Genomic DNA, 27880 nt, shown 5'->3' on the forward strand with positions numbered 1-27880 from the left:
GCTGAAAGAGAAGTTGTTAAAAAATCAAGAGCTTCATTAGCTAGTGATCATTTCCTTTATTCTCTTGACTTTTTGAAAATCAGCACCTGCTGTTATCTTCGATTTTGCTATAGACATTCGCTGTCGCTTAATTAGCTTTCACTCCCTCGGTGAATACTCCAAGAAAATACCCGCTACTATGCCCCTGTAACATGCGCAATTTGCCTGTTCACATTTGTTCGAAACTGACTGTTTAATTGGGGACGATTTTCACCGAGGATGCTAAAGTTCACAATTTTACTTCACAAATAAGTCAATCTTTGGTCCATGAAACAGTACCTACAAGTCATATGGTGTTGTTAGTAATCAATGTCTATGTCAATACCGGGTCAATGCCAATATCTGAGCAACTACCCACCTACCCCTCCCCTAACCAAACATTAACCCCAACTTGTCATCAGTTGACTGTTGTTGTGTTAGGGAGGGGTAGGTGCAGAGTTCCTCAGATCCTGACATCGATCCATTACTCTTAGCTCGAGAAACGAACATCTCGATCAGTGCTAAGGTTTGAAGGCCTCGGCGGCTGTTATCATCACAAGCGGACAATGCCATGATCGCGTGTTTTTTTCAGGTTTTCTAAATGACGGCAAGATGCTAAGGGCTAGTAACCACGGAAAGCAACTTTTCAAGTAACAATTTTAACCTCTGGCGATAAGTATGCACTACCTGTGCTGATTTTCAAATGAGAAGGTCTGCTAAAATATCTAAGAGGGTACCAGAGGTCTTTCACACAGTCGACTTTCAAGGGAGTGTTTTCCCACTCGCTCTTTCGTATCCTTACCGCACCAAGTGTTGTTGTTGGTAACCTTTCCAGAAGATTCCTTCGAAACTTGCTTCCTTACTCACCACCAAAGTGGGCGTTTAGATCTTACGCAATCTGACATTATTTACGTTGAAGAACGGAGCATTTGATTTGTGCGCTACAAAATCCTCCTCGTTGCTTGAAACGTGTGTACTAAGACAATTACCAAGCTCAACCACCCTAGCTCAACCACCCTATCCTTGACTACGACTCGACCAAACTGAAACGATTCTGAGGTACCAAGAGTAACAGTACATTATCCCCAGGGCTTTGTTACAGCAAAGGTAACCAGAGCCAAAAATATAAGAAACAGAGACAGTGCAATAGCCTTATCACGAGGCTCTCCTTGATAAGCTTCTGTTAATGGAAAAAACAGCTCTTCTTTGCAGACATCTCTGTAACATAGTCCACTGAGATCCACCGTCCTGAGAAGAGTGGAAAAAAAAATAATGGAAAAGTTTTAAAAAATCGAAAGAAAAAAAATTTATTCATGTTCAGCTATGAAAGGTCCTAAATTCTAGTATTTGCCAGTTACTTGGTAGAAACGTTAAGTTTCCTATTAAGATGAAACCAATTTGAACATAAGACATGTTTTATTTCTAGGCCAAATCTTTTGGCTTGGAGCGCGAACGGCATATTGGTAACAAGAATTAATTGACATGAGAGTTTGTTTGAGTGGGCAGACCCGACTTCTGAATCAAGACAATTTAAATTTTACGATTTGCCCTTTCATCGAGAATCATATAATTGTAAGAACATTTTAAATCGAACACAGACGGGCCGACTCGTCGCTTAAACATTTCGCTTGCTCGATGAATCTAAAAATTGATCACTCGAAATAAAATATTTTCCCTTAAGCGTGCATACGACAGGAGAGATAAAGAACAAGATCGTTAGACAGAATGATAACAATTTCCAAATAAAAACTACTTTTCTTGTTTTTACCTTTTTACCGGCTGCGGTTTTACGGAGGGAACCTTGATGAAAACAACCGAGCTTTTCAACATAAAGTTCTGGAAAAGAGGGGCATACTCCCTCGTTTCCGTGCCGTTTTCCGTGCCGTTTTTCGTGCCGTTTTCCGTTTTACTTGAGTTCTGATTGGCTAGTGTAACCGATGAGTTAGAAATATTGACGCTGACCAATGAACTTGCTGCTGTCGGAGTGATGGCAGAGGGGCTGGGCACTACTTGTTTAACACTTGTGTTTGTTACTGGTGCAGAACAACTCACACCGTAACCGCTGACACAACTAAGTCGCCAGGTAGTGTACTGGTATCTGATACGAAAAAACACTGGAAAAATTAACATCAACACGAAAGGAGGGAGAGTGGAAAGTATAGCTGGAATTTTATCGTTATCAAATTTTTCCCGCTTTCCATTTCTTTCTATTCGCGAAATTGGAAGAGGATTATATTTTGTCAAAAGAAACAACTTTTTTAGATGTAAATTAAACTAACTACGCAAAGAAACCGCTGACGTAAGAATTAGTTTTCATGAAACACATAGCAGTTATATAGGTGACGAGAATGAAGACAATTGTCAACGGTACGGAATTTCCAGTCTTCCGCTCGGGCGTTCATTTGTCACCCCACATCACACTCAAAGGGGACGTAGGATAATATCAGACGAAAGCCCTCTCTACCCCTTCCCCCCGGGAATAGCCATAAAAGGAGTTTTTGGATCTTGATAGTTAAAGGGTTAAAGCTATACTAACATGATTCTTGTTCCCACAATTTCCATCTGAGGCACTCCTGCGTATTTCCCAGCTTCAGTTACCAGCATCTCAATTGACAGCCCACTAGGGACTCCAGTACAAGTTCCGTCTTCTGATACCTCGCCTGAGTTGTTGGTTATCGGTTCTCTAACAAGGAAAAAAAATAATGCGCGCGATTCTACATTTTTAAATAAAGTTATGAACAGTTAATGCTCGAACATGGACAACTCTTATCGGCCTGCACTACGAGTTCTTCTGAGTTAAAGTGGCTTAAAGCGATAACCTGTCTTGCGTCCTACTTAGAAAAAATCTGTGATTAAATAAAGCAACTTCGGGTAAATGGAAAGAGAGGAATTGAAGGTCAACTTTTCATTTAACACTTTTATCAAAGCTCCTTTTGTGAAATCAAGATTCACTGGTCATCTAACCTTATAACTGGAAGCCAATCGTCAGGAACATCTAGGTCAGCGTTGCCACTGCGACCGACATGGGTGGCTTGAATCAGACGAGCCTGATGAGTCAATATTGTTTCGCGTAACAAAGAACAGTTGCTGATGTCATCGAATGATAATCTTACCAAACACCCCGAAAAGGCATCCTCTCCATAAAGGACTGGGGTGAAGGTTGAACCCGCGCACAGACCATCAGAGCTTGGTGACCAAAGTTGGATTTTTCCAGCGGTGACCTGATGGAATTTTAAAATGACAAAATGTTGTAAAATTACGCTGAAAGTGTAAGGCGTCAAGTTGCCTCTTTAGGCTGGGCCTATCCCGTTTCTATACAATAATGAGAAAGAGGTAAAGCTACTCTGCCTGGACGAGATACAGGTCTTTTAACGGAAACCCCATCACAAACAATTGATAAAGTTTCCATGACAGTCAATCAATGCCCATCGACACCCCCTAAGTGGAGACAGGAAACAATACTTCTTGAACCATGGTCCAGCTTCCACTACCACCAAACGACGTACTCGTTTGTAAAGAGATACCTGGGTCATACAACAACGAACCGCCTTATTGAATTACATGCGGATCAAAAACTCGGTTCTTTTTACGGCAAATGGCGTCCATGAGAGATTAAATAGAAACAGAGACTTGGAAGACGTGCAAGTATCTTTTTTTGTATTTAAGGGGTAAGTTTATTAAGACACTGTAGTGCTGCGTCCCTGGAAGAGTGTACCAGGGTAATTTGGTATTACCGACTGAGTTGATAACGTAGATTTGCCACTGTTAAGAGTTTCAAAGCTGACGTTTCGACCGTTAGCCCTTCGTCAGAGCGAAAGGGCTAACGCTTCAAACGTTATCTTTCTCTGTAAACTGCTAGCGAATAACGACGTCTTACACCGAAGCAGCACTCTACCCCAAGAATCGAATTCACACAAATACTGTTTTGGACTCTAGATAACTCGAATCCATTTCGTGTTTTGTTCTAATTTTTGTTTCATCTTGTACGATTACAAACCGCTCAATCTTTGTTTCTTATATGCTCGATCAAAGTGACAAGACAGAGGCATTTGACAACATACCTGTCCTGTGCTGTTCAGTAGGCGGCCCAGCACTGGACGACCAAGTACATAGCCTGGGTTCCCTGAGCGCTGAACTGGAGTTTGACGAACGCTTGAGGAGTTTGAAGAGTTTCGCAACGCGTGAAGAAATCTGACGGAAAAGTTCTGGCCGACAGTGTTGATGAAAGTATCGGATGTTACTAGCTGAACCATATCTCTAACAAATGGAATCGCAACGCTACCAAGAGTAATTTGCGCTTGTACTGCGTCAATTCGCCTTCCATACCAAGTAAACTCGTATTCGACTTTCGTTACTACATTAGAACAGGTTCTCGTTGTTTTGTTAAAAAATGGAGCAGGGGGTAAAGAGTCGCCGTCATCAAAGTCACACCTTGCTTCTCCCAATTTCTGAGCCGTCGTGGAAACACTGTCAATGGCATCTGAAATACAGAAATACTGTACTTCCGTACTTGCTATCACAGGTATTTCCCCTACAGTGTCGCCTAAGCTTCCCTCTGCCAGGACTGCCGGGGGCAATGGACACGCTGGTTGACTAAGTTTATTTGGCATTAAATAATTTAACGCGCTCCACGGTGACTGCGAATTACAAAGAGACTCCTCAGATTCAAAAACACATCCAGACGACACGTCTTTCAGAAACCTTACAGCTGCATTCTGGACACATAAACCGTTAAAGACAGATTGTGGCAAAGAAAGGACACCTAGTGTAGCTCTTGCGTAATTTTTATCTTCAGTGTTTGTAGCTGTTTTAATTGTTGTTCCTGCAGTGTAAAACCCACTTGAAATACTCGTTTGCCGTTCTTCGCTTTCTGAGAACGTAAATGCTTCTCTCTTTCTTTTTGCGGATAGTGTGTTAAACCCAGAGGAATCCTGTGCTAAGGGCGGGGAGGTCAGGTTGTAAAAGTAACCAATCAGAGGGTTGTTGTTAATAGTTACGCACAAGAAAGGTTGCCAATCAGTAGAGTCGGGCCAGGAGGCCTGGCAGCTAAATTGAAATGGCTTCTCTGATGTGGCGCCTCCAAAGAATCCTGGGATACAAGTTGAACTTCCGTTTTCGACATCGCTGCAGTCCTGAAAAGAATGAGTTGTTATACGTAGCCAGTCATCAGAAATGGGAAACTCGTAGGGGGTGAACTCGTCGAGGCCAACTCGCAGCGGGGCCAACTCGCAGGGGCGGGCTTGTAGAGGGAGAACTCGTGGGGGGAAAATCGTAAGTGGCGAATGCGTAGAAAGGTGAACTCGTAAAGAGGGCCCACTCGTAGTGAGGGCCAACTCGTAGAGGGAGAACTCGTAGGGGAGGGGGGGAGCTCGTGGGGGGGGGGGGGGAAAGGGGCGGGCGAACCCTTAGGGAAGCGGACTCGTAGGGGAGAAGGGAACTCGTCGAGAAGCAGACTCGTAAGGAGGGGGCGAACTCGTTAGGGAGGGGAACTCGTAAGGGGGTGAATTCGTAGGGGTCGGGTCAAACTCGTAGGGAATTAACTCGCAAGAGGCGAACTTATAGAGGGCATACTTGCAATGGAGAGAAACTTCCAGGACGAGTATGCACAGTTAAAACTAAGAAATGAAGGGGTTAAAATATTACCTGATCACAACAACATCCCGTGTCACAAGCCGCTTCCTTCAAATTACAAGGACAAGTCAGATCTATATCAGAGACCAAGGTGCTCTTTCTCACGCCACCTACAAGTAAACACTCTTTATTGCTAAACATCTTGACGATCACTCTGCACATTGTATCAGTACTGAAACGAAACTATTTATTATGTGGTTGCAACGGTTGTGAGATTTTCCCAGACGCAATCTCAAGTTTTAAATGTTTTCTCAAGAGCACACCATGTATACAGTATACAGTTTCCGCGAGGTAAGTATAAAGGACAAATATGCATTTATTTGTAATATTCCATCGAAAACCCTCTGACTTAGAATCGCGGACACAGAACCAAAGTAAATACAACCGACGGAAAAAAAAAGCGTCGGACATTTAATTCAAAGAAATAAAACTTGCTTCGAGCCAAGGAATTTGGTTTTTATCAACTGGGTTCATAAGGTAAATTGACCGCCGTAGAGAGTTCTAAAGCTGACATTTGGAGCGTTAGTCCTTCGTGAGAGCAAAGGGCTAATGAAGGGCTATCGGAACGCTCCGACGAAATGTCAGCTTTAGAAACTCTCTATGGTGGTCAATTCACATAATTAACTCACTTGATGAAACCAAATGGTCTTGTAATACCCCCTGTCCCCCACTCCCCTTCAACGACCACCACCGATGCAGCACACAGTTTCTTTAAAAACTTACCCCCTTTATTCCAGCAAAGAAACGCGCGTGATATGTGTAGAAAGTGGAATAAAATTCTGGAGCAATCAAAGAAGAATCCGAAAAACTTTCAACACTTGAATGAAAACTGCTCTAAACCAAGAGGTATGTAAACCAACTACGTGAACCAAACTTGAAAGAAAGGCAGGAGTGCGAAGGGAAAAAGAACCCTGCTTATTAATCTTACACTCTTTTGAAATTACAAGTGAGTCACCACCCACCCGCTCTACGCATTGGCTTGTACTTACTTGTTATACTGCTCCGGTCTATGGGTTGAAGTTTGCGCAGTTCAACCCAAATGAAGGCCTCCGCTGACCGGTTGACGTATAGAAAGCTCAATCCTGTGGCCTGACCACAACAAGTGATTCGCACCAGGCCTTCCGTGCGCCACGCAGGACTTCTACTCAAAGTTAATTCTAAAGTCTGGAATAACTCGCCTTTCTAAAGAATATAAACAATTTAGGATGTGGACGTTTCAGTACACGAATTGACAGGCAGAAACAACGTAATCCAGTATTAAAATATTAAAAAATTGCAAAGAGTTAATACGCATTGCATGATTAAGACTTAAACTGATACGTGACATATGAAATTTACAGAAAGGTAAGGTGAGGTGAGGTTTGAAGTTTCCCTTTATAAATTCGTAGCGCGTAAAATACTGTTTAAAGTACATGTGACGCGAGAATTTTTCTACACCCAATTCACGTGCGTGAACTGGGATTAGGATCTCCCCCCCTCCCCCCCCCCCCCCAACTCAGTTTGCTACACTCATTTTCGCTACACTTTTCGTTACTTGGATTAATTTTAAATAAAGTAGTCTTGAAAGTATGATTGGCCCGGAATCTTACACTTGAACATTCAAAGATAGTATCTGTAGCAACCCACATATCCAAGGGAAACGTTCTACTTCTGGTACAGCAAAGCGTCGGCCTCTCAACAGACGATGTGTAAAGCCAGGCGAGAAAAATGGCAAGAACACGGGAGATAATAAAGAATACAGTAGAAAGTTGGATCCTAAGTCTTCCAAAACTTGTATCTAAAAACCTCCCCAAATCCATGAGTACAAATGCGACACATGTATATCAACGTTCGTCCACGAAGACGGGATCTTTTCAAATGATTTGAAGAAAGTGTAACTTACTTGGAATTGGATGTCTTTCTTGTTTAGTTTCACAGTACTGTTAGCAAATTTTACTTCATCTTTACTAGGAATGGAACACACTCCTGATGTATTCTGTAAATCTGTTCCAAGTGGTAAAACGTCTATTGAACACGTGACGTCCACGAGGTCCTCAGCTGGTTTGTCCAGTACCAAGACCGCGCTAAATCTCCCGCTAGGAGCCCGGATGAAGCCCACTGGAGGGAGAATCCGCAAAGGGGAAACATCAACAGCAAACGTTACAGTTGGTCCTGAAGGTAAATAATGACAACATGATAAATCGAAAGCTGTGCATAAATCACATATAAGAAAAAAGAATCGAGCAACCGTCACAAGAACCATTCAAAAGTAGTGTTCAAAGAGAGGGGGGAGGGGGGGAATAAAGCAAAAAAAAAAGAATAAAGGGGTAAGTTTCTGTACTCTGTACTGTTTCTATTGGGTGCAATAAACAACATGAAGTATAGTGCTAAACATTTCATTACCTGCTGAATTGTTGAAAAAGTACTGACGCACTACTCTGTCAGGAGAGACAACATCAACACTCCTTCTCTTTCTAGTTCCACCTGCAGTCATTGATGCTGTTGCTAATGGTACACTTGTCAGTGAAGCTGCAGTCACAGAAGTCCCACTTACTCTGCTGGTAGCCTCATTGACCGCTGAGGATACTGGTGACACTGTCATGTTAAAGGACTCTGCTCTACATATCACTTGCACAGGGTTACCAACTGATACAAGCTCGTAAGACACCTTTATAACCAAACCAAAGAGAATTATGGGTCAAGGCAAACAGAACAATAAGGGAAAATTTACAGTTTGATAAGAGAGAAATGAGATGATTGCTTTCCAAGGAATTTTTCAGAAGGAGCAATGGGCCATTTTGCAGTTGTGCTTAGTTGCCAAGCCTTTGATTTGGAGTGAGGTTAAAGGTAACCTTGTTGCAATAGAGACCAGTATCTAGTTAGCATGATAACAAAGTAATTTCCATTTGAAAAGAAGCAACATTTGTATCATGACAAGGTCACCCTTAGCCTCACTCCTGTTCAAAGGCCTGGCAACCAAGCATGCAACTCTAAAACAGACTGTTGTTGAGTCAGTGTTGGAAGTAATCCACTGTTGCATAGTTGGTTTGGTTTTGCTTTTTGTCACTTAATGAATAAACTGGTGAAACTTACAGAAAGCTTTCTTTCAAGCAAGATCAGCTAGTTCATAGCGAGCACCATATCACATAAATAAGACATTTTAACTTGTAGCATCTAGCAACTGGAAAGAGAAACTGGCTATACTCTAAAAATTCATTTAACACCTGAGCTGTGACAGCACCAGGATCAACTCTTGTCTCTGTAAACTTTATCTGTAGCACTGAAGGGCCACCTAGCAAGGGTGAGGATAAATAGATCACAAATTAGATGAAATAACCTTTGGAAATGGCCACAAAATCTCTTAATATCTAATCCATAAAAATGGTTTGTGTTTCCAAATTAAGAATAAAAAATGTGTGTTTGGGCCTTGGTTACTGCAATAGTAGCAAGTATAATTATTTTAAAGAAAGATATTTTTTGTCATGTCATGAAGAAAAAACTCTTAGTTCTAATGAAAAATTGAGCCCCAGACCTTTGGATTCTTTATAACAAAATCACCAATTAAAAAAAATTTTTTTTAATACTTTTACACTGTCCAATAACATTACTTTTAAGGAGCATGGCAGATTTTTCTCTTGGTTAAATGTCTTTTAAATTGTTTTGTAAGGAGCTGGAGGGCTGATGGTTTTTCAGGCCCTTGGTAAAAAATATGAAGACATCAGGGTTGTGTAGGAGAAAAACAGCAGCTCAAAGCTCTAAAACAAATAGCTTTGAAGACTAATATAGACTCAGTCTCTCTTACTCTTTTAGAAGCAAACATACTTACCATCTGCCTCAACAGGAGTACACTGGACAACAACTGGTAAATCTTTAATCTTCTCACTGCAGAACAAAGGACATTTGATAATTTCTTCTTTAAATATAAAAAGCATTATATATCAAAATTTTTTGAATGGTAGCACTTTAACTGGATGTAAGAGATGAGGTCAGTATACCACAAGGAACTGCTGACCATGACTGCACACTGTTCTGGATGTAAGAATATTTACTGAGGAGTAAATCATGAACTGCATCCTTTGGCCCATCTCTAAATTATAAACTACAGACTACTACATTCATATGTAGATAAAGAAGAATCTGAGCAGTAATTTAGTGAAGTTTTGGGTGAAATAATTTTTTGTGGAATTATATTACTCAAACTCTTGGAAAATAGTCTTACTCCAGCAAAAAACTTCACTAAATCATGGCACATTTCCTGTGTTTCTGTTAACACACTCTGTATGCTGCAAATGTTGTAGTTTGCTTTTTACGCCTTGGTCCATATTTTCAACCCAACCCAGAGAATGCAGTTTGAATTCTTTAAAAATCCCATCACTTAAGTCCCCAGTCTATACAGGGTTCATACCCTTTTTCAGAAACAAATTTCTAGCACCTGTAGTCTTCTTCCAGGACTTTCCAGTCCTGGAAAATTTCAGAATAAAATTCCAGGACTTTCCAGGTTTTCCAGGACCCATATGAACCCTGTCTATAGTCAACAGTCTACACTTCATGCCATCATAAGACTCTCTATCCCAGGTATTCAGAGACAGGAATTTTTGTTAACCCACATCAATATTTAAATCAAATGTTGAACTGATTGTTTTTACAAGCCTATGAAATAAAACTTGTGGATCATTACTTCAGTCAATAGTTATTTCACAATGACAGTTAGTAATGGGCCTTATGGTAACACTTCATTAGCGACATTTGAAAGCCTTACACCTGTACATGTATTTCATGCACCTTGCATCATTTCTTTACAAGTTGTCTAAAGAACATTATTTAAGCCATAATCAGTCACATTTCAATATTGTTCTTTGTAATTTTAAAATTAATGTTATGTCACTGCAAGTAAACCATACGTTCACCTGAACTGCACTTGGAAAGATGATTTTGGAAGATATCTTTTTAGCAATATAACATCTGGGCATACATGAACAGTTGGTGCTTTAGTAACATGCAGTGACCTAAGAAAAATAATCATAGATTACAACTTATGCACAGGGAAATATTCATCCAAAGAAAAGTAAAGAGTGAGTAACAGCAGAAGTGTTTTTTACAAGCAGGAAAATACTCTGAAAGATTAAAAAATTGACTGTTCTCACCAATTATTCAGTGGACTTTCCAGAAAAACCATGTCATAAGTATGATGTCATTGTTACAGCATTGATTGATAACACAGTAGTTGTTGCAATTTTTACAAGTAATTTGGCTAATTTGAAAAACTTTTTTTTATCAAAATACAAATAAAAATGTAATTTAGGTCATGAGAATGAACATTATCCAATTCCTTTTCCTTCACATAAAAATGCATCATAATGCAGGTTGGCTTCCTCTCCAGTGTCTTGGGTATCTTACTGACATCAAATTCTCTCTTTACAAAAAATTAAAACAGAGGAATAAAAGGCAACAAAAAACAATTACACATTGTTTCCCCTTGATTCAGAAAATGTATACTGTGAGTTGTTTCCTTGACTCTGTCCTGAACACTGAATTGTAACAGGTCGACCAGGTGATATTATCCTGCAAAAGAAACACAGTGTGTACTGTAAATATCCAGTGACCTGAGTCATCTATACACAGTTGACCCTTAAATTCACAGGATCTTTACATTAATTCTCCCCTCTTGCTGCTACACATTTCCTTGAAAAGTAGTTTAAATAATTTTGTGTTAGATTAAGATGACAACTTGCACCTGATAAGTTTGAGTATTCTCATTACCTGTTTGCTGAATGGTGTATGGATATCATAGGGAGAAGTTATATGTTAATCACTTCCAAGGGTTTGATGCTGTAAAAGTGGTCATATCTTATCACTTATTCATCCTTGACATTCTAGAAAAACTATGAGTTGGTGTTGACAAAAACAAAGTAAGTCAACTGAAAATTATTTGGTTTTATCAACTCTGAGCTAAAGAGTTTCTAAAGCTGATGTTTCAAGTACTAGCTCTTTGTAAGAGCAAAAGGCTCTGATAAAGGGCTAATGTTCAATTAAAAAGTTAGACAATCAGGCTTCACCATTTTAAAACCTCTACATGGTACCATGGAGCAAAGGCAGTTGGAAGATAGTTGCACATAGCATAAAAATACAGTAAATCCCTGCCTATTTAACTGCCGTTCTTGTCGTTCATTAAGGCTACATCAAGTACACTGTATTACTTTTTTGGCAAATGATATATTTGATGTATAAATGATGCCTTTCCCTTGCACAGTATCATGATGTTATGTATATTCACACCTGAATGTAACATTAACTTCTGTTTCACCAACAGGCACTGTGGAGTTTGTAAATTCTACACTTGTCAAGCCAGGACCAGTGTCCAAAGTGCTACAAATGACTGTGACCTGAAAACAGATTTTGATATGAGCATGAACTCTTTAATAATAGTAATGAACTGTATTGTGTTTTATCCTATTGACAAGTAGTATTGATGCAATGTTTGAATAAGGTGAGTTGGTCTTTGTGGAGAAAACAACTGAAACTAACTGGGGGATTCAAATACTCCTTCAAAGCAAGTAGAGAAACTGGCCAAAAACTACACCCACATACGACACAGGTGTGGTAATCAACTTCAAGGGTAGAGATGGGAAGAGAGGGAGAGGGGGAGAGGGGTAGAGGGAGAGAGGGGGAAAGGGGGAGGGGGGAAAGAGAAGAGAGATGAGGGACAGGAGGAGAGGGGAGAGAGGGGGAATGGGAAAAAGGGGAGAGAGGGGGGAATGGGGAAAAGGGGAAAGAGGGGAGAGAGGGGAGAGAGGGAGGAATGGAGAAAGGGGAAAGAGGGGAGAGAGGGGAGAGAGGGGAGAGAGGGGAAGAGATAAATAAGAGAAGAGAGGATAGAAAGGGTAGAGAGGGGGAGAGGGGAAAGAGGAGGAAAAGATAGGGGGAGAGAGGTTAGAAAGGGTAGAGAGGGTAGAGAGAGAAGAGATGGGGAGAGGATAGAGAGGGCGGAGGAGAGAGGAGAGAGAAGAGGAATGGGGGAGTACACTTACCAGTACCTCTGGGATTAATACTTGACTTGTACCCGCCTTACTTGTTATCAAGTAATAAATATGTTAAAAAGAACAACACAAAGTTTGCATCTTCTACCCAGTTTCTAAACGGATGAAAGTTAGAAATACACTTATCATGAAATTTTGCTCACACTCCTCCATGAAATGCAAAATGTTGTTGGTAGCAAACTTACAGGTGTAGAAATATTTGCTTCTGTCAACTGTACTCTTAATGTTCCTTGTTGATCATTCTCAGGTATAACAACTACACCTCCTTGGAAGTCTGTCAAGTTGATATTTACTTCCGCTACAGTTGGAAGCCAAATAAAAAATATTTAAAGTTCAATTGGTTATAAGTGGTCCAGGAATTTCCTGGGCCATGTTGTTCAAAATATGATTAAACCTAACTGGGGTTAGTGTAATTCTTTTAATTCATTTTAATAACTCTGCAAAGGGATTTTTCTTTTGCATTCTTTACTTGTTAGTTTTGAGTCATAATGAGATAAACACCAACAAAACCTAAGCTCCTATACACACTCTTCTACATGTGAGATTAAAGCCAAGATTAATCCTAGATTGGCGCTGACCCCCTTTTGATCAACCAGGCCCTGATGAGCAACATTTCTAGCAACAAAAGACAGTAAGTGTACAACAACAATAGTATAAAAAATTAGATAAAGTGTGAAGGATTCTAAGGAAAACTATGGTATTCGCATAAAAAAAGTTATACCAATCTGGCTGGAGTGAAAAGACAAATGTTACTTAGTTTATCATTAACAACAGCCATATTAAGTACAACACTTCTTGTACACATGATACAACAATTTATCATGTATCTTAATGTAAGAGCAGCAGAATTAACGTAGTATGTGTTTGGCATACATCTTTCATAATAGTTATCAAAAATACTCGGTGTCATACAGTAAGAAAGCCTTACAGTGTGCACACGTACATGCTCGAAAAATTCGTTCACTAAAACCCAAAGTGAGTTTTGAAATCGCTTGACATTTCTACACAGACATCTGATGCTCTTAATAAACTAGAAAAACCTCTGAGGAGGAACTCTGTAAAAATTCCTGACAGCCAGAGACACAATGCTTTTTAAAACCCTTTCCGGCAGCAAGACATAGACACAGCTTAAGAAAGTTTAAAAATAAAACAAAGTCTAGAATACAAACTCAGGTGCCATGGCTTACCTCCAGACACCGATTGCAGAAAGTATTTCGAAAAAAATGCAAACGTTAACAAAAACCATAGTTTAGTCATCCTTTTGACTGCTACGGAGACAACTTCACAGCTCTGAGTCGAGAATTAATATTCCTCTGGCGGACGCCGCCATCTTGAAAACATTTATTGTAAGTATACTACGATTCCGATTACATGGAATACTGGTATTCTAAAGGAAATTGCCGCTGGCTCGCTTTTTTTTCCCGTTGATTATACCCTCGTAAGCATGTAACGCCTATCAGTCTTTCCACGAAACTCCAAAAATGTTCACAATAGTAGCGTCTATCAGAAGCTCGTCCACTGAATTCGCCTAGGTCTTACTTCACTTTATTTCCCTAAATTTGATTCAGAAAGTGGACAGGACACGATCGAACCTGCCCTTGGTTAGGAGCAACCTGAAGTTGTTGCCCATCACAACAAACCAAAAAAAAAAAACCATGAAAAAAAAATCAAAACAAATATTGATAAAAATTCAACAGCATAAAATGATATAGAATGGAACTTCACTTATTTCATGATGAGCACGCGCCGTGTAAAGTGACTTCATTATGACGTCATCTATTTCCATGGACTCGAGTTTGCACTCTGTCAAGTTTCAGTTTGTAGACAGGGCATTTTTCCAAGAGGAAACTTCTTAAGGTAATTTCTAAAGAGCATTTGATCCACTGTTTTTCAACATTCACAGAATCACGATGTGGTTGTTAGTTAAACCTTATTTGAACGTCACGGAAAGTTGTAAAATATACTGTTATCTCGGTGCGAAAAATATCATGACCAAAGCAAAGACAAATGTTTTCTAATTATTGAAGCGGAAATTTATGTGCCACGGAACAACCCCCGCCCCCATGGCTCCACAAAACAAAGCCATAGTCAAGGATCACCTTTAACGAAACTGAATTCATTTGTTGCCACAACTCTACCACGTTTCTCAGCCAGTGAGTTCATGGTTCTACTTTATTTTCTCTTGTCAGATATCACCTCCTTAGTCGATTTTAAGTGTAATAATGGAGTCTGTCACGGACAAGGCCTCAACCTCAAGCAATCGATCGCAGCAAAACAATCAGAATGTAGGTATTTTACAATTAATCAAAACACTTTACTAACATTTTCTTTATCTATCTCAATTTATTAAGTACCACTGACAATATGTATCAAGAATCCGCCGACAATTGCAAAATTTCGGAATCAGTTTTCAGTTCTTCTTAGTCGGTCCGAATAGCGACCCGTTGAAATGATGTACTTTGTGTCTTTTTCGTAGAGGTAAAATAATGGTCTTCTTTATAAGCTTATAAAAAGGTCTGGTAAATCTTAAAGCTTTATCCTTGTAGTTTAATGCCTAAAATTTTATTTCTTGGCCCACCATAAGAAGCGCGTCCAGGTTGAAAAGAGTTTGGGCTATTATGACAAAAACCGCGATGTGAACCGTTGAACGGCTGCAAACTCGTGCTTATATAAAAAAAATAAATAAACAACTTTATTTAAGGAAGGTCTGCATTAATTTGAGTAATCATACTTATAAACAGGACAGCTTCCTTGTAAACGCTTTAAGACTAAAGTACTCTTATTGAACTCAACTTCGTCCTAGAAAGGGACCCACGCTTATTTCTTAAAGAGTTTCACATTGTTCGACCTTGTGTCAGCTTCCAAGATAACTCGGGTAACGCGTTTTGAAGCTTGAAGACTCTCATTACGTTACCACTTGAGCAGTTCGACCAATCAGTTGATCCATATATCATTAATTGTTTTATCACTGCGTTATAGTATAATATACTCTGTTCAATGTGGAGGAATCTTATCTCTTAATTTTAATGCAACGATCGTATTTTTTCTATTATGATGCATTTCCCATGATATCTAATGAAGCACATCAATTAATTCTTGTGCAAATTATCTACTTGATTTATTTTGAGAAGCTGTAGTTTTCTTGATGTAGGACGTCCAAAGACCTCCTCCCTTAGCAACGCTCTTGCATTAGACCTTCCTTTTTTCTACTCATGATAATATGATTAACCATTTTCCTCGAAAAGAAATATACTCAAGAGGAAATTGATGCAGCCTACGCTCTTCTTGCATTGAGCAACTCAGCCCCAGACCCATCAGCAGGTAACAGAGCTGCGTGTCCAAAGCTTGAAGCGGAACTTTATGTCACAATGGATGAACCTCCTATGGCTCCACAAAACACGTCTATAGAACATCACCTAAAGAGTGTCCAACACAGCATGGATAATCAAGTATCACCTTTAACTAAACTGAACTCATTTGTTGCCACGACTCTACCAGTTAGAGAAGGACATTACGTTTACAGTCACTACGTTTCTCAGCCAGTGAGTTAATGATTCTATTTTATTGAAAATTTCATTGATCAATCCATGAACAAGGGCCATTTATTTCAGAAATGTAACAAACTTACTAACTTCTGTTGTGAAACTTTTGGGAAGTAAACGCAATCCAATGTTTTTGAGAGACTGAACATCTCGTTTGATCACCTTGCTGTGACTAGTTGGTCAAGTATGGCTGTGTGCTGTGTCCGAAACTTAAAATCGAACACCGAAAAATTGTTTCGTTTTCCGTTTTTTCCAATATTTTTTGGGTGTTTTACCACACTTAGCCAGGAAATACATATTAGAGATGAAATAAACAAATCCACACTATTAAGAATTAAAACCTGTTGTTTAACTTTATTTCAGTGCGACATTACCATGTGGAGATGCGAGACTCATGGATCCTGGTCTTGTCAACAGTGTTTCCATGCAGCAAACCCGTAAAGAGTTTTTTGAAAGCATGTTTTATTAAAAAAATGCTTTTCAATGAAAAGAATTGACGCAAGTCTTAAATAAAAATGATGCAATAAAAAGCTTTTATTAATTTCTATCCTCGGTGTCGTTCCTCTTATTTTCGGATCAATCGATGAATGAAGTAATGCATAGATTAATTTGTGGTGGACGAAGTTCTATGAGTCACGGCTCTGAGCCGGTGCCATAAACATGCACTGAGCTGAATGACAGTAGCCTTTAGCTTCGTTTAGACGCTGTTCAATCTTCAGTCTTGAGACTGCAACTCTTGCCGCTTTGCACATGTCAGACCAAGCGGGATACAGAGTCCTGTCTGCACATGGACAGGATATCTGTCCTAAAACCGCACAGATCTGTTTCTGGTCCTATTGGTCCTGTCGTCTAAATAAGGCCACACAGTCTTCACACTCCTGTGCTGACTTCAAGTAAAGTGATGTTCGGGCAGATTTCTGCGCTGACGATGGCGACGGCAAAGCAAAAAACATTCCATCTTTTTGGGCATTGAAAACCTTAGAGAGAGACTCGTGTTGGCATGCCCGTATTCATAGGGTGTGGCTTTAATTTAGCCATAAATTTACACTGGTAAGAACCATTTATTTCTGTTCGGACACACCTGACACTGACCTGGAAAGTGCACAACAAATTAAATCCGCGTGTAGATGTCATTCCTGTAAGCTTTTAATTAAAACACAACCTCATAAGCTTGTTGTCTGTTTTTCATGCGTATCCTTTCCCAGTAAAACATTTCGCTTAGCCTCTGGTGGCAGTTGAATCTTTTTTTTTAATTTTGGGTATTTATTTTCAAGTATAAAGTTGTCTGAGATCACGTTGATAAAGTGGTTCAATGTTAGTCTGGTATCCAGACCCTCCATGGTCAAGCGGTCATTTCGGTTACAGTTACACGGTAGGATCTGGGTGCGAGATTAGTTCAATGTATCACTGGATTTCCTTTCACAACTACACGGGGTAAATCTGTGGGTAATTTCCTTCTATGTGGACTGTCTTGACTTCCGGTGCATCACCAACCGGATATTGTCTATCTCCAGGTTTGACTAGCAAACGTATGGTGTCAGATTTTACATCTACGTCTGCTTTATCCTTTGTCGCCGTAATTGATAAAACACCGGCTTTATGTTCCACCTGTCAAGAGTAGAATGCATAGGCCTCAGCGATAACCTTGATCACATATAGTGATTTCATCTGATTTCATTTCCAGATACTTTCTTAGTGAATTTGGCCTCCGTTCCTTCCCGTGCAAGGAGGTATGTAGGCAGATTTCCCGAACGGCGACTGGCTATGGAGCCTTCAGCTCGGGATAGAGTTCTTTTAGAGAATCTGACCGAAAAATTGCAAATATCCGAGCTAGTTAGAGTTCGAATCATCACGGAAACTGACGCAAATTTCCGTCAGTTTCCCACGCTCGCCCGATGTATTTAACCGTGATCCTTCTTTAAGAGGTATTTACTGACCGTGAAGCGGCAAGTCTCTTTCACTCAGGGGACATCATTTCACATTTTTCTAGCTTTTTTCATAAAAAGACAGAAAACTGTTACACCTGACAACGACAGCAGACTTAAGATCAGAGTTGGCGAGTCTTGCATGAATATAGTAACGTGATTCGATATGTTCAAAGGATTCGATAGACTATGAAATACGCCAAAGATAGCAAATCTGCAATTGCCTGATGCAAGTATAACTACGTCAGACTACTGATAAACAAATAAATTTAAACTTAAGGAAATTTGTTAAGCGTACAAATGCAAAATCGATGGCTATTGCTCTCACCCAAATTTCACAATCATTAAAGAGTATATACCTGGAAGTGAGGCTTCTGAAACTCCTGCGGAACTGGTGAAGACTTGGTTTGTGATATCAATAGGAAGACGAAAATAACAAAAGAGAGCAAATAGATTTTAAGAGAGTTTGTTAATCCAGAAACTGCGGCCATGATGAATATTTGTTGTTAAGATTTACTATAACGCACGTAAACAGGTGAAGAAGACAAACAAAAGGCGCAGATTAGCAAATAGAATCGACGAAACAACCTGTTGAATAAATATTGAAAGAGAGTGAGCTGAGAGGAAATGAGACGAGAAATGAAATCTCGCAATATTTAATTCTTTTTTTTTCTTTTTACGCACTCAATACAGAATTCCTTCATATGGCCTGGAACAAATTAACTAAATGAATTACGTGGTTTTTACGCCGGGCACTGTTGTATGTTTTATGGTGTTGTAGCTTTTGTTGAATAAATAAACACTTGAAATGACCTGAAGTTTACGAAAACATTAATTAGCGCCGAGAAAGAAAATCATAAGCAATATCAGCAAAAACTCATAGCTTTTATTTACGTCCGGTCAGTAACACAAGATCTGTGAGTTTTAAAGTAACTCTTAGCGCGAGCGACTTAATCAGACCACCCGATATATATGCCTGGTGGCAGTTAGTGAGGTTTGAAATTAAGCCAACGCACTTTTAATTTGCAGCCGAGAACTGGCGGAAAGGGTTTATTTCAACAAAAAGGCACTGAGAAAAAATAGGAATTAAAATAAAGCCCGTAACATTTATTTCGATTTTCCAAAGGATTTTGGTAAAAATGATGTGAAAGGTGCTGACTCTGATTAATTATTCAAAGTGACAATCACGAGAGTTTAAAACAGTCGATAGCGACCGGTTAGAGGCATTTTTGATTCAGTGAAGTTTGCGGATATGGCAGCGTTTTTGTGTCATATATGTAATTTTTATCAGTAAATCGCCGTTATTTTATCATGATGATAAGAGTTTTATTTTTGTTTCTTTGGTTTTCCGATGCGCGGGCTCAGGGAAGCGAAGGACAAAAGGCACATTTTCAAGTAGAGGACAAATCAGGGGATTTGAAAATCCTGGCAACCAAAGACCAAGCGAAGGTAACAGCACAAGCGGACTCAGTTCAAGTTGTAGTCAAGCCTGGCACGGCCGAATATCCTGTCCTTAAATCGGACAAACCCGTAGTGCATGTGACTCAGGCTGGCTGGAACTCAATAAGCTTTCGTAAATCTGAGATTTCCAGGAGGAAGATGCCTGTAGGTCCGCGAAGAAAGAAGAAATACCATGTAAATGATTCGACGAAACGAAGAGTCCACTTAAACACCGCAGAGACAAAGCAAAGAAGGGTAACACCAAAAAAAGGTCTATCCTTTTTTAGTACCAAACGGAAACATAAAAGTAATTCTTTACAAAGCGTTTCAGGAAGTAAAAAGTCAGATGTGAAATACGGAGGATTTCAAGTCCTCGGGAACGCGGGAAAACTGAAAATGCACGTGACAAAGGACGAAACTACTCTAAGCAGCGAGTCAGGGGGAGTTGATATATCACTGAACAAGCAATCGTCGTCGTCCTCTAAATCTTCCAAGGCTTCTGACCAACGCGCATTGGATGTTAACCGGCCTCAGAAGTTTACTGAAGAATCGGCAGACAAAACAGTTCACATTGCTACCGAGTTAGAAAATGCCTTTTCAGATATTGGTTTGAGGAAATCCGAGGTCACCAGGCTCCATGATAACAAAATAAATCGACCGACTCGCTGATGCAGTCGAGGTTTGGTGTCAGAGACGTGAGCCGGACGTTTTCATCTGAGGATTGTACACTAGCATACTAGTATGGTTATTATGACAAATATTTCTTATTTAACGTTTTGGTGTATAGTATTTTTACGAATTGTGCCATATTTTGACGAGCCCGTAAGGCGAGTCAAAATAGATACAAGGAATAAGAATTCTCAGCAATAGTACATACCAAAACGAATGATAACTTATTTGTCATCAAACTGCTTTATTTTATATAAATTTCGTATAAGGTGGAAAAAGCAAAGCAGATAGAGAAGCGTAGGACGCGCAGTCGACCAGTTAAACAGGTATTTTTTTACAATACAAAATTTGATAATCAACTGTCCAATATCGCAAGATGTTTTAAATCGATTCGCGCGCTATTTGTATTCTACCTAGTGCGGTTGGAAAGTAAATAACTTTCATTTCGTTTTTTATTACCTTGAAGTCAGCCTTTTGAATACCAAACTCATGATCAAAGCGCACAACAAAACAGCGTGATGCTAGCGCTTTCCAAAAAGTTCATTCTACTAACTCTATCACCTGATCACTTTATATCTAGCGATTTCCATTGTCTAATTTAATTCCCAGTAACCACCGCATACTTTCCGTAGACAATCAGGTTACTTGCGCCATAACAGGTCTTTTTAAAAGTAGACGCGCGGCCTATGACGAGTCTAATGACCTATGCCCAACTTCCGCACTTCACATCCAAGGTGCTTCAGGTCCAATTTATAGACCGCCGGGCATGTCTAATAAAGATCACTGATGTCTGTAATACAAGCGTTTTTATAACAGAACGTACGGCATAGCTGACATATGCTCTCAAACGATAGAAGTTTTACATGCTGTCTTTAGAAGCTTTATATACTAACAAGGGGGGGAATGGGAGGAAGGGGATTATCCTGGAGGATAATGGCAAAATGAAAGTACCCAAAGGGTTGCTCGCTTAGAATACATCTCTCACTTGAAATTGTCCCGTTTCCCCGTCCCCAGCGAGAAAACTAAACTAGCCAACTAGTAGATTTAAAGCTTTCATTATTAGATGAAAATTTTCTGAAAGGCTTTGGTACATACGGGTTCTAACTCAGATTATAATAAGATACAAACAAACCTTTGTAAACATTTCAGGCGCCGTAATCTACATTATTTTGATGTGAGCAGAGACGAAAGTTTTCAAAGAGAAAACGAAATGCACAGTCCGAGTTTCGAAGGTTTTCACGCGTATTTAGATTTCAAGCTTACCTACGGTAATAAGAAGCAAACACAGCTAACACTCGCATAGCATATAAAGTTTCGTGTTAAAAAAAAAAACAGAACAAGACAGGAATTATGAAAAATATCGCCAAACTGGCATAACTGTTAAAAATTCCTACTAATTATGACGGTATCAGTGCGACTGCGATCATGCTGAGGTCCATCGCTGCTAGCTCAGTGTGAAGCAAGCCTCCAAAATTACATCGTTCATTCATAAAACACTCGCATTGAAGAGTTTGTTTTCTACTTTATGTGAAAAAACTTGCGTGTTTTTATGAGCCACAATTCGGCCGCATTTCATTGAACATTTCACTTTCAGATTCTGTATTGGAGACTAAAAAATCTTCCGGCAAAAGTGTTGACTTCGACCTGCCGATCTCTTAAAGTTTGTAGCTATCGCAGAATGTGAACTTTGATGTTTTTTAAACTTTGATGGTTTGACATTTTTGACAACCTTAGTCTTGTTCAGCCAATCAGATTATTTGTACCATTCCCAGTGGGTTTCTGATTGGCTTATTGAAGCGTGCTTTATGAGAATATATAGGGGGTAAGTTTCTAAAGAAACTTGTGGTGCTCCTATCATGTAAACGTGACCAAAATAAAATAAGAAATTATATGGACAGGCGGGTTACCCCAGTTAGGCCGGTTACCTCACCTACCTGGGGTCCCCCACCTCCATGTAATCAAGCCCTGTTAATAACTGAGTTGAAAACGAAAATTAACCAAATTTTACTTTTGGCTGTCGCCAATTTACGTTTTATGAGAGTATAGACTGTTGTTCGCTTTGAAAAGAAAGCTTTTTTTGAAAATTGAAAGCAATGCGTTCGTAATTTAACGAATTTTTTGTTATAAAACACACAGAAAAGCCTTGACTTTGCTCTGTCAGTTGCAACGCATGCAAGAAGCGGCTAGAACACGAAAGAAGTAAAGGGAGAAACACGAGACGTATTCGACTGTTTCTCTTCACTTCTCAATCTATAATCTCTTGGTCTCGTGCTTTTAATAGCAAAATGTTGTCATTACCACACAACGCTTGAGCGAAGTAACATTATTAAACCGATCATTCCACGTATTTTGCGATGTTATGCAAACAAAAACAACTTGAAGAGGTACTCCCAGTCTCTGCTCGGCCAAACCCAAGGGCAGAACTTAGCACTAGAACGAGGGCACTCGATTTAGTTTGTTTTGATAATTCCTTTTGTGCCTAGTTAGACTTTTAATGTTATTGTGTTGTATTTCAGAAAGTCGTAAAATTATGCTAGGGAACCATGAGGTACAGGGAGACATGCAAGATAAAGTGAGTTGTCACCTTGAACCTGATCAAGAGGTGGCAGCCGTGTTAGGAACAGGTGGGTGATCGGGAGTGGGAAATTTAAACCACGTGGCGATCGATCGACAAATGTTACATTTGCCACCACAAAAGATCACAACACGCTTTCTTGATTATTTGACTTTTTGGCTTTCAAATTTTATATTTTCTTGCTGAACTTTGATCGTGCGCGACTGTGATTGCCATCACGATGAAAACAATCTTATAGGAGTTTGAATAACACCTAACAAACTAGTCTGAGAGGACTTGAGGATATTTTTTTTGGCCTAACATTTGCTTATAATATACAATTAAAAATATACTTAACTATTCTTTCATAGACCCTAATGTTTCCCAATCAGGCGCAACCAGCTCAGCCAGGCGAGGCTCAAGGTCTTCCTCAACAAAGGAGTTGACAACTGGGATAAAGGTGTGTCACTCAATTTTGACACCAGTATTGGTTACATTTTTCGAGGAGAAAATTTTTCAAAACTTTTTTTGGTACTCACCCCTCCCTCCTCTCTATGATCAGTGATGAAACTGCATCAAGGCTTCAAACATGCCTTTTTTCTTAGCAAACAAATGGGAGAGTTAGGGGCAGTTGGCATATTCATTTGTTTTGTTAAGATTGTAACAGTTGTGTTAGAGAAAATTTATTAAGACTTTTAACACGTGAGTCTTGGATTGATTATTCACAAAGCATCACAAAGTCCAACAATTTCGTTGTAAATTCCTCCAGCATCTCCAGCTAAACCATATTTTGAGGCAGCATGCCTAATCCTGCCTCTCATAACAGCCTGACATCTGCTGATGTTGGATTCTACGGCCTCTCCACTTATGGGTTTGTTTCTGAGTAATTTATAAGTGGAGTCTACCAGGAGGATTTTTTCTTAAGGATATAAAGATTAGATGCCATTTAGCATTTGGCTGTATAACTTTACATAAAGAGACTCAAGGGATTTTATTTGTTTCTTGCCTTAAGTTTATTAAAATGCATCTGTTTTTGCAGATGTTGGAGCATGACATTCAAGAATCTCTTGGCACTGGTGATGCAGCAGCACAGTGTAAGCTAAATCTGTCCAGATCAGTTATATTTCCTCAGTTTAAAAATGTTTGCAGAATCCAAGAATGTATAATATTGTATTACAGGATATATTTTTCAAATTTGCCATATCATAATGTTCTGCATCACTAGCCAAACTCCCACAGGCTTTACTGAAAAGCTACTACAGACAGGAATTGCACCTCAAACTACAAGAAAACTAGTCTTAATTGGATATACCCCATGTTTATTGCATACCCTGTATAGAGCGAACACATAAGAAGTCCACTTTTGTCACCCCTTATCTACAGTAAAACAATCAATCTTGTACTGGGGGATAGCTGTGATTTTTAAAAGGGGAGTGGGGATGGTATCAGAATGAGAGTACCCAATGTACCATCATGTTGACATCCACACTGTGTTTTACTAAAACTGAATTTTTGTGGGGCAAGCAGTAAGTAATTCATGCCTTGTAGATTCTTTGGAGTTTTGCTTTTTTGTTTGTTTGTTTTTTTAAAATCATTTTGCAAAGGACTACCCCAAGTCTTCCCCTTTAGCTACATCATGCTATATTTATGAGACTCCTCTAATAAGCCAAAGCAGATCCTACATTTGAGGTTTTCTTTTTCTGACTAAACCTTTGTTTTAAGCAGACACCTTCAGTTATGGGATTTTACTTGAAATTCCTTATCTTAGTTCAAGTTCACTAAAGTTAAACAATCCAAGAGAGGCAGATGTGGTTTAAAAGCATTATATATTGACCTAATAGAGTAGAAATAGACTCCAAGTATATTTACAGTCATAAATCTCTCTGCAATCTACTCTTGCACAGTATACATGAGAAGGAAGAGACTCAGAAAAAAATCATGTATTTAATAGCCAACAATGTTTATTGTCAACGCTGTACCAGACAGAAAAATTAAACATGTTATCATTGTACAATGTACCAGAATGGCTACCTATTCTACAGCTGGTATCAAAGGAATACTAGCAAGGGTACTGTAGGTGTGCTTGTTATACCACTTTGACTGTGTACTGTTTTGCTGTTTCCAGACCCCTCTCTACATTTCTTGGCAGCTCAGGGTGAAATTGCAAAAATAAAAGAGGAGATTGACAAAGGTTTGCATAAGATTTGAAGTCAATTTATTATCTGATAGAACATTAGAATCTGGTTTCTTTAGCATGAAGCAGCAGAGTGTCTTTCTACTTTCCCATTTAGCAGATTCTGTTATTTTGTACCCTACCTAAACCTTACTCATCTCATGTCCATTAGACTTGCCATTCAGATCAAGTCTCAGCATATTGCATTCAGTTTCAAATGTATATTACTTTACACTGGTTACATTCTGAGTGGAATATAGTTTTAAGTTTCAAGCAGGAGTTAGAGAGGGTCAGGTGAGAGTGCAGAATAGATTGTAAAACTCAGATTACCGTTAATAGGAGGAGCTTTCTGAGAGGTCTTTCCTCTATGACCTGTTGGATGCTCACCATTATTATGTTTCCCACTGGTTTGTACTCTGCAGGAACAGATGTAAATGCTGTGGATAAAACAGGTTTGACACCTCTGGCTTGGGCAGCAGCTCATAGGCAGGTAATATCATGAGAGATAAAACACTCAATCAAACTGTGGTTCAGAGTTGTTCAGTTATATAATGTTACTGTTATAGAAAGCAACTATATCTGTGCTGCTCAAGAGTGGTGCAGATGCCACATCATGCAGTCCAACTGGAGAGACGGCACTCTCATTTGCTGCCTGTCAGGGCCAACTGGATGTTGTTGAGCAGCTTTTGGAATATGGAGCTGATCCAGATATCGCAAATGTGGTTTGTATTAAGTTTTGACCTGCATGTGATACATGTTGTATTTGATAAATGCCTCTTCAAAAGGTTATTTCACAAGCTAAACCCTTCAATCACACATTAAGGTCACATGAATCAAAGAAATGATCACCAACCAAACACACTTGTGATTATTACACAAAGTCTCCTTGTAAGCACCATAGGAACTGTATAGAGAACAGTATGGAGAATATGCATACTGATGTTAGGGTGTGAAGGGTGAGTAAGCAGCATAAATTTATTAAGTATTGTTGAATAATCCCTAAATGGGCTTCAAAGAAAAAAATTCTGACTGCATTGATATGAGATAGGCACACAGATATGAAAATTGCTTATGTTGTGTAATGTTTGGTGTAATCACAATGTGACTAAATTTTTATTGCAGGAAGGAGGCACACCTCTCATGTATGCAGCTTATAATGGATACCCCCAGGTTGTTAAACTTCTACTTGGTAAGAAAACTTTTTCTACTCTGCTCCTCGGTTGAGTATTGCAAAATCAGAACCAAGTTAAATTTATCAGGAACCCATCAGAACTCAAACAGCCCCTGGTGTGGGAAAATCAGGATAGTTAAGTTGGGATTTGGATTAATTCTGTATCTGATTCACCGATGGAATGTTTCTTGTGTCTAGATGGACCAATCACAAAACATAAATAAGTGTTAACTTTTGATGAACTTGTGTGAACTAATTAACAAATAGGTTCCCTGTTGCGTTGGGTCTGTTCAGTAATAGATCACCAATGACAACAAAATACCGTAAGAAAGAGAAAGTGGCCCACGAGGCGCAGCCGAATGTGTCACCCATGTTCTTACCACGTTTGGTTGTGTTCTGTGATCTGTTACTGTAGAGACCCTGGGCAACCTACAATCTATTTATTTTGTATGGCAAAAAAGCAAAATTTTATGTTTATGGTGACATCAACTATTGGACTTTCCTCCAATAGATCATAAGTAAAACCCAATCAAAATTCATATATAATTCACTCTTATCATATAAATCTGTTTAGAACATGGAGCAGACTTAACAGCTACAAACAACGAAGGTCACACCGCTTTGAGCCTAGCTCTAGGAGTGGGAAACAAAAATGGTAAGTTAGTGATGAGAACAGAGCTCTTCGTCAAAGTAGTATTTTTTTTTTATTTGTCCATTCTTACCAACTATAAGACTTCACTGACGGAAGTGCTGTGCCTAGAGCCAGATACAAATCCATTGTCAAATTGGAGAATGAAACACGCCAAATCTTGACATGGGAAGAGAGGATCATACTGAGGAGGTATTAACAGATAACTACACAACAACAATGGTTAGGGATCGAGAAAATTGACATGGAGTCTCATAGGATGAGAGTAAATATCGATTCGTAAACAAAAGAAAAACAAAAAAATTCAAATTCAAAACAAAAGATAAAAAGAGGGTTCTCTAGACATTTCCTATGGAAATTACAAGGAGAATTTGTCTAACAGTCAAGAGCTTGTTGAGTTCGCAATCATTTCCTTTTTTTTCGTGACCAGTAATGTTTGATTCAGGGGTGATACTGTTAGGAGACCTTAGATGCTTATCACTGTTAGGGGTGAAAGGGTTAAGAACTCGATTGAGACAAGTCACGAAATTATTTAAGGCATTGTACGAAGTATCTGCTGACAATGATTTCCATGATGGATCGGAACTATAATTGTTTTCTTGTCGTTTTTATGCATGGCATGAAAACAAAATGTTTCCTTTTCAGTCCAGCGTGTCATAGAAGACTATCTTCGCTCCATCCTGGAAAACCGAGCTTCCTCGTCTTGCTATGGAGAAATTCAAAAGTAACTCTTTTCGTCACGTCGCAACACCGCAATATTAAACACGGGAAAAGGGACTTACTTAATTAATGCGCCCCTAACATACTTCACCCAAGGAATCATGGAAGTCTTGCGAAGAATTATGTTTACGAACTTGTCAGTGGGCGAAGCATACCTGAATCCAAAGGAAAACTAACATCTTTCGAGTGTACTTTGTTTTAATAACAAGTTATTTTTCTATAGTTCTATCTGACGCTCAATTCTCAAATGGGAACAATTGGGTATTACTTGCACTCAAAACTGCGTGGATGTAAAAGAAATGCCATGACTAATTATTAAATACGAATCTTATTTACTATCTAAGATAAACTGACTGTTGGTTTTCTTATTGC

At 39.2% G+C, this 27880-nt stretch overlaps 4 protein-coding genes across 4 annotated transcripts; 3 read left to right on the top strand and 1 right to left on the bottom strand.

Annotated features, from left to right (window-relative positions):
- Positions 1–41: 41 nt before the first annotated feature.
- On the bottom strand, positions 42–13998 carry LOC131771223 (tectonic-2). Its single transcript, XM_059086995.2, has 16 exons — positions 13853–13998; positions 12851–12963; positions 11905–12011; positions 11092–11190; positions 10536–10634; positions 9455–9510; positions 8853–8920; positions 8032–8296; positions 7532–7800; positions 6639–6831; positions 5662–5759; positions 4080–5150; positions 2983–3239; positions 2555–2701; positions 1787–2116; positions 42–1266 (listed from the first exon to the last, which is right to left on the bottom strand). The coding sequence occupies exons 1-16, from the start codon at positions 13920–13922 to the stop codon at positions 1098–1100; spliced, it is 3411 nt and encodes a 1136-aa protein (XP_058942978.2). The 5' UTR covers positions 13923–13998; the 3' UTR covers positions 42–1097.
- An 889-nt stretch (positions 13999–14887) lies between these two features.
- Positions 14888–16648, top strand: LOC131771227 (uncharacterized). The gene is made up of 3 exons (XM_059086998.2): positions 14888–14950; positions 15911–16207; positions 16571–16648. Exons 1-3 carry the CDS (start codon positions 14888–14890, stop codon positions 16646–16648), a joined length of 438 nt encoding a protein of 145 aa, XP_058942981.2.
- Positions 16649–19376: 2728 nt separating this feature from the next.
- Positions 19377–20980, top strand: LOC131771315 (uncharacterized). The gene has a single exon (XM_059087086.2). The coding sequence runs from the start codon at positions 19444–19446 to the stop codon at positions 20239–20241; it is 798 nt and encodes a 265-aa protein (XP_058943069.2). The 5' UTR covers positions 19377–19443; the 3' UTR covers positions 20242–20980.
- Positions 20981–22686: 1706 nt separating this feature from the next.
- LOC131771293 (ankyrin repeat family A protein 2-like) lies at positions 22687–27824 on the top strand. The gene is made up of 9 exons (XM_059087070.2): positions 22687–22865; positions 23167–23255; positions 23835–23889; positions 24921–24986; positions 25391–25458; positions 25535–25690; positions 26091–26157; positions 26714–26794; positions 27434–27824. The coding sequence occupies exons 1-9, from the start codon at positions 22736–22738 to the stop codon at positions 27514–27516; spliced, it is 795 nt and encodes a 264-aa protein (XP_058943053.2). The 5' UTR covers positions 22687–22735; the 3' UTR covers positions 27517–27824.
- Positions 27825–27880: the final 56 nt, after the last annotated feature.

Source organism: Pocillopora verrucosa, chromosome 2 (assembly GCF_036669915.1).
Source record: "Pocillopora verrucosa isolate sample1 chromosome 2, ASM3666991v2, whole genome shotgun sequence".
Taxonomy (NCBI): Eukaryota; Metazoa; Cnidaria; class Anthozoa; order Scleractinia; family Pocilloporidae; genus Pocillopora; species Pocillopora verrucosa.

What these genes read in the sequence shown, in the direction of transcription:
- LOC131771223 (XM_059086995.2), bottom strand. Translation starts at nt 13,922, where the DNA reads ATGACTAAACTATGGTTTTTGTTAACGTTTGCATTTTTTTCGAAATAC. An exon ending in GAATCAAGGGGAAACAATGT is followed by an intron (nt 10,635 to 11,091) that starts GTAATTGTTTTT and finishes TATTTTTCTTAG; the next exon opens with GTCACTGCATGTTACTAAAG. An exon ending in GATTGGCTTCCAGTTATAAG is followed by an intron (nt 2,702 to 2,982) that starts GTTAGATGACCA and finishes TTTCCTTGTTAG; the next exon opens with AGAACCGATAACCAACAACT.
- LOC131771227 (XM_059086998.2), top strand. Translation starts at nt 14,888, where the DNA reads ATGGAGTCTGTCACGGACAAGGCCTCAACCTCAAGCAATCGATCGCAG. An exon ending in CGCAGCAAAACAATCAGAAT is followed by an intron (nt 14,951 to 15,910) that starts GTAGGTATTTTA and finishes TTCCTCGAAAAG; the next exon opens with AAATATACTCAAGAGGAAAT. An exon ending in GTCACTACGTTTCTCAGCCA is followed by an intron (nt 16,208 to 16,570) that starts GTGAGTTAATGA and finishes ACTTTATTTCAG; the next exon opens with TGCGACATTACCATGTGGAG.
- LOC131771315 (XM_059087086.2), top strand. Translation starts at nt 19,444, where the DNA reads ATGATGATAAGAGTTTTATTTTTGTTTCTTTGGTTTTCCGATGCGCGG.
- LOC131771293 (XM_059087070.2), top strand. Translation starts at nt 22,736, where the DNA reads ATGTTATTGTGTTGTATTTCAGAAAGTCGTAAAATTATGCTAGGGAAC. An exon ending in AAAAGAGGAGATTGACAAAG is followed by an intron (nt 24,987 to 25,390) that starts GTTTGCATAAGA and finishes TGTACTCTGCAG; the next exon opens with GAACAGATGTAAATGCTGTG. An exon ending in GGGCAGCAGCTCATAGGCAG is followed by an intron (nt 25,459 to 25,534) that starts GTAATATCATGA and finishes TTACTGTTATAG; the next exon opens with AAAGCAACTATATCTGTGCT.